Genomic DNA, 15,339 nt, shown 5'->3' on the forward strand with positions numbered 1-15,339 from the left:
ATGATGCAATAAAATTTCATGGCTTTCAAAAGCACCTTTTGGGTCTGAAACACATAACACTTGCATATCAGTTTATTTATAAAACATAAACTTCCCCTGCTGTAGGAGCCCGGAAGAGTTGTGGCTCTCCCCTTTTCCAAAGAGAAATAAGCCTTTACCCAAAGGTTACACCTGCAAATTTCAATCCAGAAAAAAAGGTGCTGGAAGATTACATCAGGAAAATATATTGCATGGATTCTATTCAAATGCACCAACACTTCCAAAAAGAGAGGTTATTTTCAGCCAAATTACCAGGCTGCTGCTTAAATACCAGTAAACTAAAGAAGTCCTTGTTTATCAGTTGCAAACTGCCAACTTATCCTCAAGGAAACACCAAGGTAGAACGTGTACATCTCTAGTCCACACATTCAGTGGCATTCAGAGTAATGTCATTCTGATTTACATGTTTACATTTTTCTGCTAATTGATTTACCCCTTCTGAAGGAGTTGCCTTGAACAGGAGGTGTCCCTTCGTTCTCCCCTTACCCCCCCTGCTCCAGCTTCATTACAACCCTGCGCTGTTGCCAAAATGAGATATTGCCTCATTTTTGGTACCATGCCCTTGAAGGCATCTTATTAGAAAAGACCATTTCTTAATTAACATTTTTGATCTTTAATCTATTACACATCCCTTTAATCCCATACGGAGGAGCTTTTGGCCCACTTCCGCGGCGTGGCGGTGGGAGGCAATAGGCTTGGCAATTTGTGCTGAGGGCTCTCTCCCAGCTGGGCTCCAGCACGGCCGGCTGCAGGGCTGGATGTGCTCTCACTGGTCAGCAGCAGACATTTGCATTTATTATTTTATTGCCTTTTTTTTTTTTATGAAGACTTTAGAGAGTCACCGCTCAGCATTAAAGCCAACAGGCAGAATGGGAAGCTTGTGGATGAGATCAGACTTCATCAAGTGGCTGTCAAGCTCTTAAAATAACCAGCAAAACTCTAAGTGGGAGATTTAGTGGATCACCAACATGTGAAGTGTTAAGAAAAGTACAATGTTAAGTCCCTTACATAATTTTACTTGCAAATAATTACAGCAATTACAATGTGCTAACTGGCAATTAACATTACAGGCTTCACAACTCACCAGAATTTTTTAAAACACGCTGTGGCCCTATGTAAATTGTCTCTTTGGTACTTCTGATTTGGTGGCTGTATGAGCTAATGGCTACACATTAGCTCAGCAATCTCGGAACAGAATTGTCCACGTGCCAGATAATTTAATTAGAGGCTTGATCTTGTCAGAGCTTTATGCAGCACAGACTGTTTCCAAGCAAAGTGTGTGGGGTTTTTCCTTTCTCTTTAGTGTTTTGTGACTGTCTAATAATTTCTACTAACGAATGCCAAAGCCATCCAAGGGAGGACGGAGGCACAGCTAGAAACACTCACCACTAGGCAGGCACTCCAGTCCCAAGTGTGAGGAATTCAAAAATATGTAGAGCAAGATGCAATGAGCGCCTCTTCCACACACCCCCCAATCTACTGCCAGGTCTCTGCACACATCTATTAAATCTTCATTGCACTGTTACTCAGCCCCAAAGAAGACAAAGGTCACTTGTCTCCAAGTGAGAGCTATAGGGTATCTCAAATCTCATTATAAATGGTCCCACTTAACAGTTTTCTCATTTGAATTTATACACAACAAATACAAGATTATGAGATGAGCTTGGTTTATTTTGACAATGACATTGTAATTCCTTGTAGTGAGACTGGGAAAAGGCTACCTTAGACACTAAATGACAGAAATGAAAGTGTATCTTCTACTATGGGAAACTTAGGTTGCATTAACTTTTTAAAACCCCTTTTTTTTTTAATGAGTATTTGGTCTTAATTTCTGTTTGCTACACATTCTTAAACTACAGTAACAACACTTGCACTCTTGGTCTATGATAAGCTTAACAGCTCAAGACAATTTAACCAAAAATACGGTGGTATTGGTTACAAAACTTTTACAAGTGAGGTCAATGTTGAGCAAGACCCACTAGAGGTCCCTTCCAACCCAAATGATTCTAGTGCCCTGTACAGAATAAGCAAAGATTATTTGGGCAAAGCATTATAAATTTCATGCAGTTTTTCACTGCAAAGTTTCATATCAATGTCCTTACTCAGCCCAGAATGCAAAGCAGTGGAGCTTGTTTATTCCATTTGTTTTTCTTCTTTTACAACCTTGTTTATAAAACCCCATTCTCACTACTGGCACAACTTGTTTTTTTCTCAAGAAGAATGATTACTGGAGATCCACCACTGTGGCATTGTGTTTTATTGATTTTTCTTGTTTAAGCAACAGGCCAATGTAATATATTCTGCTATTCCTGTTCTACATTTATTCAGGCTGGGAGCTTTGAGCTACCAGTTACAACTGCAAAGTATAAACCAGTCAAAGCAGAACAAATTTCTGTGAAAACCGAAGAAATTGTTCACCAGGAGACTTTTCCTTCAACTCTTCAGCTGTCTGCTTTCACAAAAGTAAGACCCACTGCAATCACTTTCTACAGCAGCAAGATTTCAGCTTCCCTCAGTTCTACCAGCCAGACAGGGCAGACTTGGAAAAGCAAAGCCACTGACCTGCAGAAATGACTCCAAGCAAGATGGGCTGGCAAGTGCCCATCAGTTCTGAAGCCAGAGCCCTTTGGGAAGGTCAACTTGCAGCACAGTGCACACTGCATGATGCAAAGACAAAGTAGCATGGATATGGGGCACAAGGAAAATTTCCTACCAGGCTGGGAGCCTTAATTAGCATTTGCAAAGTGCTTTGATCCTACATAAAAATATTTGCTGAAATAAGCTCTAGAAAGCACAATTTGCCTGACCATTCTGTCTGCTTCTGTCCTAAAATCTGCAGATTAGCAAATCCAGAGTGCAGCAGAATTGTATAAATTAGAGATGAGAAGGATTTATCAGGTGATCTTATCTGTCCCTCTGCTAATGTAAGACCATTCCTACCGTGTATATTCAAGCACTTTGTCCAGTCCAGTTTGTAAATGACTGAAGTGATGGTAGATAATGCCAGGCTATTAGAACCCACTACCAGGAAATGTTTCCTGATGTTCACCCTACCATCTCCTGTGCTTTACTTTAGCCCATTACTACTAGTTGTGCCCCCGAAGGGTACTGTAAACAACAGATATAATTTTTATCTAAAACCACAGAAAATGTTCATCTAATCACAGCCCTTCACTTGGGCAGCAGGGGAGAACAAGGTAGCACCACTGAAAGGAACAGGGGAAGGGACAGCAAGAGCATGAGGAAGATAGGAAGGTGCTATGCTGCACTTTACTCCTCTGCAGGGCTCCCTCCAGCTCAGTGACAACATCCTTCACTGGAATGTTAATCCCTGGGACAGACCTGGGTGCAAACAAGGGATGGACAGCCAGAAAGCCTCCACCTGAGGGTCCACCCATGAACGTGCCTTCAGTCGATGCAGGGAAATGAAACAGTGTTACAGACTCCCAGCAGATAAAGTGGCAGCAGGCACACCTTTGAATAAAAAGCACATTTGTCCCAGGGAGAAAAACACTGGCAAGACAGGAACAGAACCCTGTGGAAGATGTCCCTTGCCCATCTCAGAATGATACATCAGTAGGCAACCATCCATGTTGGTGGTGGATGCCCCTCCCAGAAGATCCTATGGGAACATGCCCAAATCCATAGCAGCCCCACACCAGCAGATACACCAGGCCTACAAGACTTCAGATGAGGTTATCCTGATGACCCCAGAGACACTCCCAGGTTTGACCGAAACCTTGCTGTCCATTATCAGTCCTGAGGCACTGCTGGCATCCCAGTGCACAGCAGTCCACGGCCCTTTGCCAGCATGGCCAGGCAGGGGCTGTGACCCTGCAGCCTGCAGAAATTCTCTCCTTTACGGATATTGCTTGTAGCAATTAGGAGGGCTGTTTTGAGCACTGTGAAGCTCAGGAACACTGACAACACACTGCAATACACCACACTTGCTCACTTCCTTTAAACAGATAGGCTTTCCAGCACACATTGTCTTTAAGAAGCCATGGAACAGAAGGGTGACGGGGTAAGGGGAGCACTCAATAGCTCACTTTGAAAACAGATTTTCTTTCCTCACCTCTTTCACCATGGAAATTAATTCTCCTCCTCTGTGCTATCGCTATAATTTTCCCAATTAACATTTTTAATAGTAAGTATTTTCTAGGAAACGTCGTAATACACAGGTGTGTGCTTCTAATTTAAATACTGACACCCATGCTGTGTTCACATCTGAAGATCACTCCTTCTTGCCGGAGATTCCCTCCCCAAACAAGAGGGGAACACCTATGGCGCGGCACCACCAGAGACACCTCGGCAGATTCGCGGGGCTGTTTCCATGACAGATGCACGTGTCGGTGCTGCGCTGCACCACACGCGGCCAGGAAGCTCATTTTTTTTATACTTCTCCTTTCCCTGAAGGTGCTACAGCTGTGGGATGTCATTTGGACTTTGGGGACCTCCGGGGACCCCCTGTCACTCCATCCAACAGCTTCCTCCTGCAGCACCATGTCCCACTTCCCACAAGCCCAGGAGCGCCGGGAGCAGAGACCTGCGTGCAGGAAGCCCTCGTGACTGCAGATGCAGAGCTGTGTCGCAACCTGGGAAGGGTTTATAATTAGTCCTATTGTTTCTTTTTGTATTATCTGGCTTCAAAAATCTTACATCTGTCTTGGATGTTCATCCACCAACAAATTATCTGACTATCCTGCACTTTCTATCACTTCACCTTCTGTTTGAGAAAACACTATCAAAAGTACTTTGTTAAATATATATATACACACACATAAAAATTACTATTTATAAGTAAAAGGTTGATGCTAAAAATAAAATTTTATAAATAGGATAATTATTTTTATTTTCTCTTCTAAAAGGACACATCACAATGTAAAATTGTAAAAATCTACACACTACCAAGGAAAATAAAAGTTCAAATTAGAATAAATGAGGAATACAGCAAGCAGAACGGCAAACTTTTCTAGGTTTTTTCCTAGTTTGTATTTATTTAAGGTTTAGATGCTTCCCAAGCAGTTATTTAACATCAGACAATACTGACTACATACAAACTATAGTCTGAGAACCTCTGGCTGTACTGACTGGGCTGCATCCTGCAGCTCCATGCAGAGACAAGGATGTTTTTAAAACCAACACAAGAAAACCAACCAGGTGAGATCAAACATCTCACAGCATATTGAAAAAAATACTCAACTAAGAAAGTTACCAAAGTTTCTCAAGTTCTTTGCTAAGTTCAAAGGTTTATTTCTTTGGAAATCTTTATGCATTGTAATCAGAATCTTCTCATATTGATTTACTAATGAAATCGGCTTTTGGAGGATGTCTGAGCTTGTGAAGGCATTCAGGCAATTTCAGAACACTTGCAAAATAACAGGTTTCTAATGCCCACTGAATTGTGACCAACCTCTTCAGTGCTCTGCAGCAAAGACCCCAGAATTCCATGTTGTGAGTGTTTAAGGCTTTTTTTTCAGCATTCTGCATTTAGAAGTCAAATGACACAAAATACAAAATATTTAGAAACACAGAAAAAGAGCTTGGAGTCTATGGAATGTCTCTCACCTGGAACTCCCTGACTTGCTCCTGACAAAGTCCATGCCCAGCAGGTCACATGGCTAGCACAGGACCAGTCAGGGCTCTGGGGGAGCTGCCAGGGCAACATGGGCAGAGGGCGGGGACAGCCCTGGGTACTGGGAGACCACAAGGCATGGAACCCTGTGAGGATGGTGGTCTCGATGGGCGCCAGGCAGTACACAGTAGATCATGCAAGCCCAGGGTGCTGGAGGAAGGCTGAGGGGACAAAAACTGTGTAGCCAAAACAGGCTTCCCAAAGGGGAGAGGTGAGGAAGGAGAACACATTTTGTGTAGCTTATCTCAGTAAACAGAAAATGGGGAAAAGTTAATGCATGAATACTTGCACAGCAGCAAGTCTCTGTTTGGTTCATGAGACTCTGGCTTTCTCATCCATTCTGCTCCTTGGGAAGCCAAAATTAAACCCAACCCTACAAAAAAGTTTGAGGAGAGGAAAAACCCTCAGCACTTGGGGAGCACACAATGCAGAACTGGGATCAGATGACAACACAGGGAACAGCCAGAAGGGAACAGGGAGGGAGAGCCCTGAGCAGCAGAGACAGCATTAAAAACACCCCAGCATGGGCTCTGGTAGCCCTGAGGAAAAAATGTCTCCAAACTGTGTCAAGATGTTCCTTCTCTGGAGATACCAAGTGAAAATTTTGATTTACATAGCTGGGAGATGCCATGCAAAGCAGAAGAGAGGGGGAAAGGAGTGACCACAGAGTGGTTTTCCTTTATTTTGTGGTTCGTTTCTGAACAGCTGTTGCTTCCCTATTTCTTTTTTAACGCCTGAAAGGAGGGAAACTTGAAAAGAAATTGCAGGCGGCAATTAAAAATCTGTAGTGGTGTAATGTGTAAAACAAGCACGGGGGAGAAATCTTAATGGAAAAACATCAAATATCTGTGTCCTAAAATATTGTGGGTTTTTTTCCCCATGCTGTGCTGTGTTAACATGTTCCTCACACATGTGCCCAGTTGCTGTAGTGAACTTGGTGGCAGGGACAGGAAATTTGGAGCTAATGGGGAAAGTAGGGAATACCAACCTGTAATTTAGTTTTATGATTTCTGGAATGTTATAATTGAACTACACTAATGTTGTGTGCTAATGGATGGTTGGGCACTGCACTGGAGAGGCCCTTCCTGTTGCAAACACTGCAAGAAACCCCTCGTGCTCTACAAACACATGTGCACAGAGCCAGTGCAGCTTGTCCCCAGCATTCAGGCCACGATTCATGGTTCACTATTTCCCACATTTTTTCTTGATCAGTTCTGTAACATGTAGCTGCATAGAAAAACAAGATACCTTCAATTACCTCAAAAGCAGACACAAAAAATTAGGCTTTTAGGTCTGCAGGCTCCTAAGGAGAAGACAAAATCTGCTCTGTCTGCCCCAGACAATTCAGCCAAGATTCCCTGGGGCCTCACAGTCAGGCTAATGAGAAACTCCCCAGCAACCCCCATATAAAATGCTTTCATAGGTCTTTAAAATGCCTTAAATTCTCTATATATTTGGTAAGACTTTTTACTTCTTTAAAATGTCCCTTGTTGCTCCTCAAGATAATACCCTCGTGATGTATTGCAACAGCAATGCAGCATTATCTGACCAGACCCTTGTTTACAAGTAGTGAATCTTGTTTTCCTCTTGGTCTCAAAGCAGCCAAAAACCCTTTTGCAAAGCAGAGGTGGGCTCTTGCCTGGCCCACGACAGCCCTGCCCAGTCCACCCCCTCTGACACTTTCAGAGTAGGACAGACAGGCTGCAAGGACTGCACGTGTTTTGAAGGGGGGAAAGGAGAGGGAAGGAGAACTCAATTGTACTCTTTCTCTGGAACAGAAAAACATCTCTACCTCTTACACAGCAAAACACTACTGACCTGCTATTTGACAGCAAGCTAAATCCTCTGATTACAAGAGGAAAGGAAAAGCTTTTTTTCCTTCCTTTTACATTAAGGAAAAATGTTTACAAGACCTGAAGAGGAAGGAAATTTGCTATATGCCCATTGTTAAACAGCACTGGTGGATACCCAGATTATTCACCCTGGTGCAAGGGCAGCCTCTCCCTCTTCTATGTTCTCTTGATTCTCTATGTTATTATGTGCAGTCTTTAAGTTGTGGTTATTTTTAAAAAAAAGAAAAAAGTAACAAAACTATTTCTATTTGTATTTAAAGTACTGGAATAAATTCCTCAGTGCAAGTATGCCAAGGGTTGGATTCCTGCAAAGCATTTTGTCTTTGCCAGTTTTACCAGGACCAAGCAGTTACACCAGAGCAAACAGCAGTTTGTGCACAGACTCTGCCATAGGAAGGAGGATGGTGTCCTGCATTAAGCCATCACTAAGCAGACCCACCCAAGCACAGGACTTCTGTTGCTATTGTCTCCTCTGCCAAATTTCCACGAGCTGCACTAAGCAGCTCCCTCGAGCAGCCCCTCGGTCCAGTCAGGGATGCACAGACATGTGCCTTCAGTACACATCAGGAGCAGAGAAGCCCCAGCATGTCACAGAGCTTGGACCCTGGTGTTTGGCACGTCATGCCCTACACATACAAACACCAAGGACAGATGGCTATCATAGCTACCTGGACAACACCCATGACTGCAGATTCAGCTCATACTCACAAAAAGAATTCCAGTATAACTTCTAATGGTTAGATGAACAAAATAAATACAGCTGCAAATGCTCTTTTTTCTCTCCCCACAGATGCACCTATATAAATATTTTGCTAGTATAAATATATATTTTTTTAAATTTAAAATTTGTAGTTTACCTGCTCTTGCTGTCCCTACATACCACTCAGCCCTGGGACTGCTGCTGCCCCAGCCCCCAGCAGCTGTGCAGAGTGCCAACAGCATTTTTCAGAAGTCGTTTTGTATGTGTTTGCACACACACAGAGATGTACAAACACATACAGGAGAAGAAGGGAGAGAAATATGTTAATTTGAAACATCTGGCAAATGTTTCAGAGTTAACAAGTCCCAGGTTTGGCCTCTTGGGGTTTTTTTCCTGTTGGGGGGGGGGAGGGGGGAGGGGGTGAAGGAAGGGGAGGCAATTTTGTCATTTTGGGCCAGGGAAGGAAGGGGCATGAAACAAGAAATTGAAGCATGTTTTTTCACCCTTTACTGAACTTCAACATCACACTACTGGAGCTAATGCAAACAGGAAGATCATAAAAGAACATAATGAAAGTCTCGCACACTGGGACTGAGGGACTGGTTTCAGTTACTGAATATAGTTGTGGAGGCACCACACAAGAGCCAGCGACTCCACACAGCCACACCACCATGGACTCTGGCTTTTCAAGCTTCTTCTATGTAGTTCCTCAGTCATATTCCAGCCTGGAACCTCTGTCCCATGCACCATGTCCTGTCTTGATAGGATACTGTACTGCATCTTTATACACATACAAGGTTGACATCTGTAGCTGCTAAATTCATTAAGAGGAAAATCCCCCAATTAGCACACATTTTCCTTTAGCTGCCATAAATCATGCATACAATACATTTTATCCTGCATCCGACATCTTGAATGAGAGCTGTAATTGTGGAAGCAAATGAAGAAAAATGGAGACACAAACTAATTTGGAAAAAGCTTTTCACAGGCTTTTACTTAAGGCATAGTCACCAATACCAACAGAAATCCAAAATTAACTCCTGCTCTTCAGAGAAATGATTTTTTGTTACTGTTTTGTACCTCAGCCTATTTTGAATTTAATACAATTCAAGACTTGTGATAGATAACACTGGTAACTCTACTCCACCGCTGTTTGAGACGAAGGTCAAGCAAGAGAGCTGGCGAGCACTCTTTTCATGCACCGTTAGCTCCAGGCACAAAGGGGCCTTCGACATCACAGCTGGGGGTTTGCAGCAGCAGCAGCAGCAATATTTGCTATCAAAGACTAGTGAAAACACAAACCCTTCCAAACAGCCCTAGTGTGCAGAGAAAATGCACCCCGTGCAACTGAGAGTGCAGTCGGTACAAGCTGAAATGCCACAAAGTGCCACACAAAGGCAGTTCAAGACCAGTTAGGTGTTCTCTTCACTAAGGAAGCTTCTTCACGTGACTCTTATAAAACCCATCTAAGCAGGAATGCAGCACCATTGTTACTTTTCATATTACTCCTCAGTTTCTGAGCTGTTTTCACATCGCTGGTGAGCATTTAAGAGAATACCATTGCACAGTCCAGTGTGGAGAGAGCACAGAAATAGACTTACTGGCTTCAGATTCTGAGAATCTCAAAAATGTTAAAAACAGACAGTAAAATACCTTTACACAAAGCACAAACAGTGACTTAGATGTATCTATTTACTTTAAACACAAACTAATCTGACATTTACCCTCACATTTGTGTTATCAATACATATTACACAGAGAAACTTGATTTATCCTGTTCAGTTTCTTGACCCTCTTTTTATTCAGATTATCGATGTAACACAGATGAACAAGCCCCAGCCACATATTCACGTGTTTTACCCTCAAGCACACCAAAAGTTCGTTCACATTTTAATGCTCTCTGCCATGGCCATGTACCACTTTTATTCTCCAGCCCTGACAGTACTTTCCAATTTCCTCCGAGAGGAGAAATACACACATTCCAGTTGAGACCAAGGTTTAAAATTCCTATTAAAGCAGCTTTTATGTAATTAGATTGGAATGAATGTGTAACAGTGCCCATTGCAGAAAACTTCAAAGTGGTTATACTGGAGAAATCACAACCCGTTTCAGTGTGCCCACAAGAAGAAAGAATGGCTCTCCGGAGGATAAGAGTATATTAGTCTCTGTGTGTAATAGATTTTATTGACCATATGGAACTGATATAAAAATTGTGTTGCAGTGGGTAGTCTTGGATTTGAGACAGGAATGTGACATACAAAATACAGTTCCTGTAAAAAGCCTGGCAGCTTTCTGGCAGTTTTTGCAATCAGAAGAACCTAAAATATTTACCTGATTGAGTCACTGACGAGTCCCAGGTCAAAGCAAAATCTGAAGATTCACCCTCTTCAACTGAAAAAGAACAAAAATAAGTTGTGACTGCTAAAACAAACCAACAGGAAAACAAAGTCATCACAAAACTAGATCCACTATGACATTAAGTATTAAAACAGATTTGTGCACTGCTAAAAAGAACTTTCTGCTTTCTATAAAATAATTCATAAGGTGGAAATTTAGTAAAGAGATTTTCCCTACTTTTTAACCTAAATATATGACTTGTGTTTGCAGTTTCTTCCTGAACAGATAACACCATGTTCACATGGAATTTTAATAGAGGTTTAAATACCACTAAGTGCTAAGTATTCAGATTTGAAATTTTGTACATTCACAACAACCTGCATGTGCAAAATTGCCATTGTAAATGTAGAGGTTGTTATTGAACAGTATGTTTCAACAGATCATAGTGAAGAACTGTCCTGTGAGGGAAAAATTGCCTGACTTACATCATCTTAACATACTAACACCAGCCACATTCAAAACCAAGTGATATCTTCAGGTTTTTCCAGAGTTAAAAATACTATTATGAACTAAAACCACATTCAGTGATACGGCAGTCACAAATAATTGCTCTTAAGGCTTGCTGATGTGAAAGCTGGCTGAGCCAGCTGCTCAGCACTTGCAGGTAACGTAGGTAAAACCTTCTGCCTGTTAAGAATTATAAAACATCATTTGATTCTTAAATTCTTAGAAATAACTATGAGAACAACCAACAACAAGATGAGTAAAAATGTGCCTGATCCTGCTGTTACTGAAATCAATGGCAGTTTTATTAATGTCAGCCTGGGCATTTGAAAGTGGTAAGTGCAGAAATTCTTTTGAATTTCAAAAGCTGGTCATCACCATCTGCCCGTTCTCTCACCCTGACACCAAACAAATTTAAATCCTGGGTCTCTCTTTTCTGATTAAAAGCATGTACTCCACGCACTGAACAATCTCTCACCCTTTTGTCTATATTATGCTGGATTCAAATACACATTCTTTTGAATTCTGCATTTGAAACCCAAACCATATTGCAAAGCCACAAGCACAGTCCCTATTGACCAGATATTGCCCTTTATGCTCAGGCCTGGAACCTGCTCCAGCAGTTATGTGAACTGAATATTTACATTTGCATCACAAGAGTCTTGATTTTATACTTTCCCCCATTTTTTCCTCCCAATCAAGTATGAAATTCCGACATCCTATAAGCCTAATCAGGTTGATGTTAGTGGTGACACCATATGACATTAGGAACAGACAATATAATTTACAGAGGCAGTGCCTTGACAAACGTAATTTTATGTTCAAACCATAAACAAATGTGTACTCCACAGAAGGGCACAACTCTGCTTCTCCTATTCTGTGTGTTTACCAATGGAGGAGCATGGAATTGGGCCACTTCATTGGAGAAATCATACTTGAGGCATGGTTATAGTGTTTTTCAAGGTCTATGTTAGCATAAAGGCCATGTTACATAATATTAAATTCCAGAATGACAGAGGCAAAGCTACAGTTTTATTGAGGTCATTATCAGTCCTATTCCCTGGCAATAGCAGAGCCATCTTGGCTCACATGTGCTCCCTCCAAGGGGCTCACATACCATTTTGTGTTATGTGAACCACCATCTTGTTTCCATTTGACCCATCCCATAATAGAATAACTCTGGGCATAGTTATCCTAAATAGCATTTCACTCTTATACAAATGCATGTCTTGTTTTTAGCATCAAAATCTATACACATTTGGGAGGTTTCTGCTCCAAAACTACATAAGCTGTTAGAAATTCATGTACCTTCCTCGAAAGAGACAAATGGAATGTTTTAATTTTATTTTATCCTTGACTGCTTTTCGGTTGTCTTGCTTGGAGAGTTTTCTATATTACTGCTTTTATGCTGAGGAGGTTTTTTATTTCTTTACATTTTAACTTGGAAAGGGAGATAAAAAAAGATCAGTCTGCTAAAAATACATAAAGGCGATAAATTCAGTCCTAGTCAAGGAGTACTATGTGGGATCAGCACTGGCCATTGACAATTTTAGCAATGCACTGACTTTCATGTTGGTTAAACACTGAAGACTGCTCCAGTCCTTGAGCTGCTGTAGGGCAGCTGGCTCCAGCACGTAACAAAACCACGGTTTTTGGAATCCCTTAAATGAGGGCAAAGGTTTGAATCAGCCTCTGTTGGCATTAATTTGCTTTGCTCCCTAATGACTGAAAAGGGGACAGAGAACATATACGTGAAGACGACGGTACAAAAATTCACTTTATATTATTGCAGTCATAGTTTCAGGTTCTCCCCCTCTATTTGCACAGACCCACCACAGAGCTGACAGTGCTGCATCCCAGTGGAAAGAGGAGGCCAGTGGAATGGAGCTCAGACACAGGCACATTTCCCTGCAGCTGCTGCTCACAATACTACCACCACCTTTCCCTTTGCTTTTCCATTTTTAATTTCTTTAATTCTTTTAAGTCAATATCATCTTTCATAGAATAAACTGTAAGAAAAAGTAACAGCCAGGTCTACTCCAAGAGGAATTACTGTATCAACTGACACAAGAACTTCATCCTTGCCTGCCCGTCCATCCACCCACCGTACCTGGCAGTGGGCAGAGAGAAACAAGGAGCAAAAACAGAAAAGAAAAATTGAAAAACTGTGTCTATACACCCATGGAATTAACAAGTCCCACAGGTTTGGAGAGGAAGAGTGTCTGTGAGGCTGAAGTAAAAAAATAGGTGATCAGCCTTTGTCACAGACACCAAACGTAATGGCAGGGAGACACTTAACTCCACGAGCTTCTGCTCCCTCTCATAATGGCATAAAACCAAGAGCTGAGAGGTTCTCTTTGGCAAACTTAATCTTCTGGATATAAATTATTATTATTTAAAAGGCAGTATCTGAAGGGGTGTCACTGCTGGCTTTACCTCAGCCTTGGTGATGCGCTGAAGCCACATAAGTCAGAGGGAAATGTAATTGTTTTTCTCTTCCCAAAGTCAACCTGAACACCCCAGCATTTGCAGCTAAAATTTGCTCTCAGTTGCACATGTCTGTTGCTGGACTCATTGGGAAGCAGGAGGAGCTTTGCTGGGCTGGTTGGAAATGTGGGGTCACGATGCTGTGCATGCAGGTCAAAGGAGTCCCCAGATCCCTACCTGGGGACAGACACCCTGGGGGGCTGCTTCAGGGCTTGGCCAGCCCTCCCTGGGAGGGCAGAATGGGTCCAAAGTAGATTTTACTGCTACAGCTGTGATGGGATTTCCAAATCTCACTACTGAGTACCAAGTCAAAAACACCCACAGTCGATAAAATTAGCCAGGGAATAATTCACTTGAATTGATTTTTCAGTTTCTTAATATTTTTCTCATCATTCCTTGAAGCCTAGATTGGCTTGGTGAACACTGTGTATTAACATTCTCTTTGGGGATGCTGTCACTTAAGTTGTAGTACTGGGCAAAAAAAGCCAGTAAAGAGGTACAAAGTGTTCAACACAATCATTCCCAAAATACACTACACCATAAAATAATTCCCATTTCATTAGCAAGAAAATATGTTTTCTGAGACACACCAGACACGCTCATAACTACCAAAGTCAAGAACTAGACGCTTCCATCTGTGCTAGTTAATCACTCTGAATGTAATGAACACAAGTCCACAAGGCTGATGTTCAGCATGGACAGGAGCCACCCACGTGCCTGAAACACTCTACAGCTTGGGAAAATTCCCACAGGAAACAGCAGCACCATTCAAGACTGAGAACTGTGATTTTACAAAGCAACTAGAGATCTTGTATCAGTTCTAATGACTTTATGAGAGTCCTGGTGACAAGACAGTGAAGGCTCAGCATTTCATGAAATTCTGGAGGCATTTTACACTGGATATTGAAACAAAGACACACAAAATTGCTGATGTTAAGCTTTGGACAGAATGTTCACACATGCACTTCACATGTTTTCTGCTGGATTCTTCCAATTTTCCTTCACAGATTCACCTCATTTTCTGCTCAAATTACATATTGTGCCCACACATTAAGCCATGGTTGGAACACAGGAGTTGCAATGCAAGTATGCTCTTAATTTGGTCTCTCCATCCAACCAATCAGTTTTAAATGCTTTGGAAGTATTTTTACTTATTCTGTAGTACAGAAACAATACAGCAAGAGGACAGAAGTTTGGACCTCCTCTGCTCCATGTGTCATTGACACAATGACACCCGAAGTGCAACACGCTGTGCCAACAGAGGAGATGCGCGACTCTCGGTGCCAAATTCACTATGCAGTTTATTAGAAAAAAAATGGGGAAGAGGCAGTTTCAAAGTCAAGTACTAAACCTTGATAATAACACTCACAGCACTATTATTTCTGTTTTTAAAACATTAACTTTTTTCTTCTCTTTTGTAAGTGATCCACAGTATTTGCTGGCACACAAAGATAAAATACTGCAAATAAAAAGGAGACACTTTTTAAGCTGCATCCTTCAGGATGATATTTGAGAGACAGTTACAGGAAACTCACCCAAGAGCATGCCTGCCATAGCAGCTGTGTCTTCAGTGAAATCCTGGGGCATCTATGAAACTGAAACCCTTCAGGAAGGCTGGCTTTGACTTGAGAATAGCCTTGGTTTGGCAGCATAGAAATTCTTATTGTTAGTCCGCTCGAAAGATCATAATGTTTGTGCACTGCCCACTGGAGGTCTGGTGCAGGGAGGTCATTGCTGGCAGTAGGAGGATGTGTCTGGCCCCACTCCCGGGTCTGCCCCAGCAC

The 15,339-nt window shown here is 42.0% G+C and overlaps 1 protein-coding gene across 3 annotated transcripts in view; it reads right to left on the reverse strand.

Moving 5' to 3' along the window:
* Positions 1 to 15,339, reverse strand: part of ZNF423 (zinc finger protein 423) — a 280,821-nt gene that overhangs the window by 178,933 nt on the left and 86,549 nt on the right. For all 3 annotated transcript variants that reach the window (XM_071567599.1, XM_071567593.1, XM_071567592.1), the window contains exon 2: positions 10,559 to 10,618. Coding sequence is in view for 2 of the 3 variants with exons in the window: in XM_071567593.1 (XP_071423694.1) it covers positions 10,559 to 10,618 (60 nt within the window). In the remaining variant the exon portion in view is untranslated. The remainder of the gene's footprint in view (positions 1 to 10,558; positions 10,619 to 15,339) is intronic.

This window comes from Pithys albifrons, chromosome 12, assembly GCF_047495875.1.
Source record: "Pithys albifrons albifrons isolate INPA30051 chromosome 12, PitAlb_v1, whole genome shotgun sequence".
Lineage (NCBI taxonomy): Eukaryota > Metazoa > Chordata > Aves > Passeriformes > Thamnophilidae > Pithys > Pithys albifrons.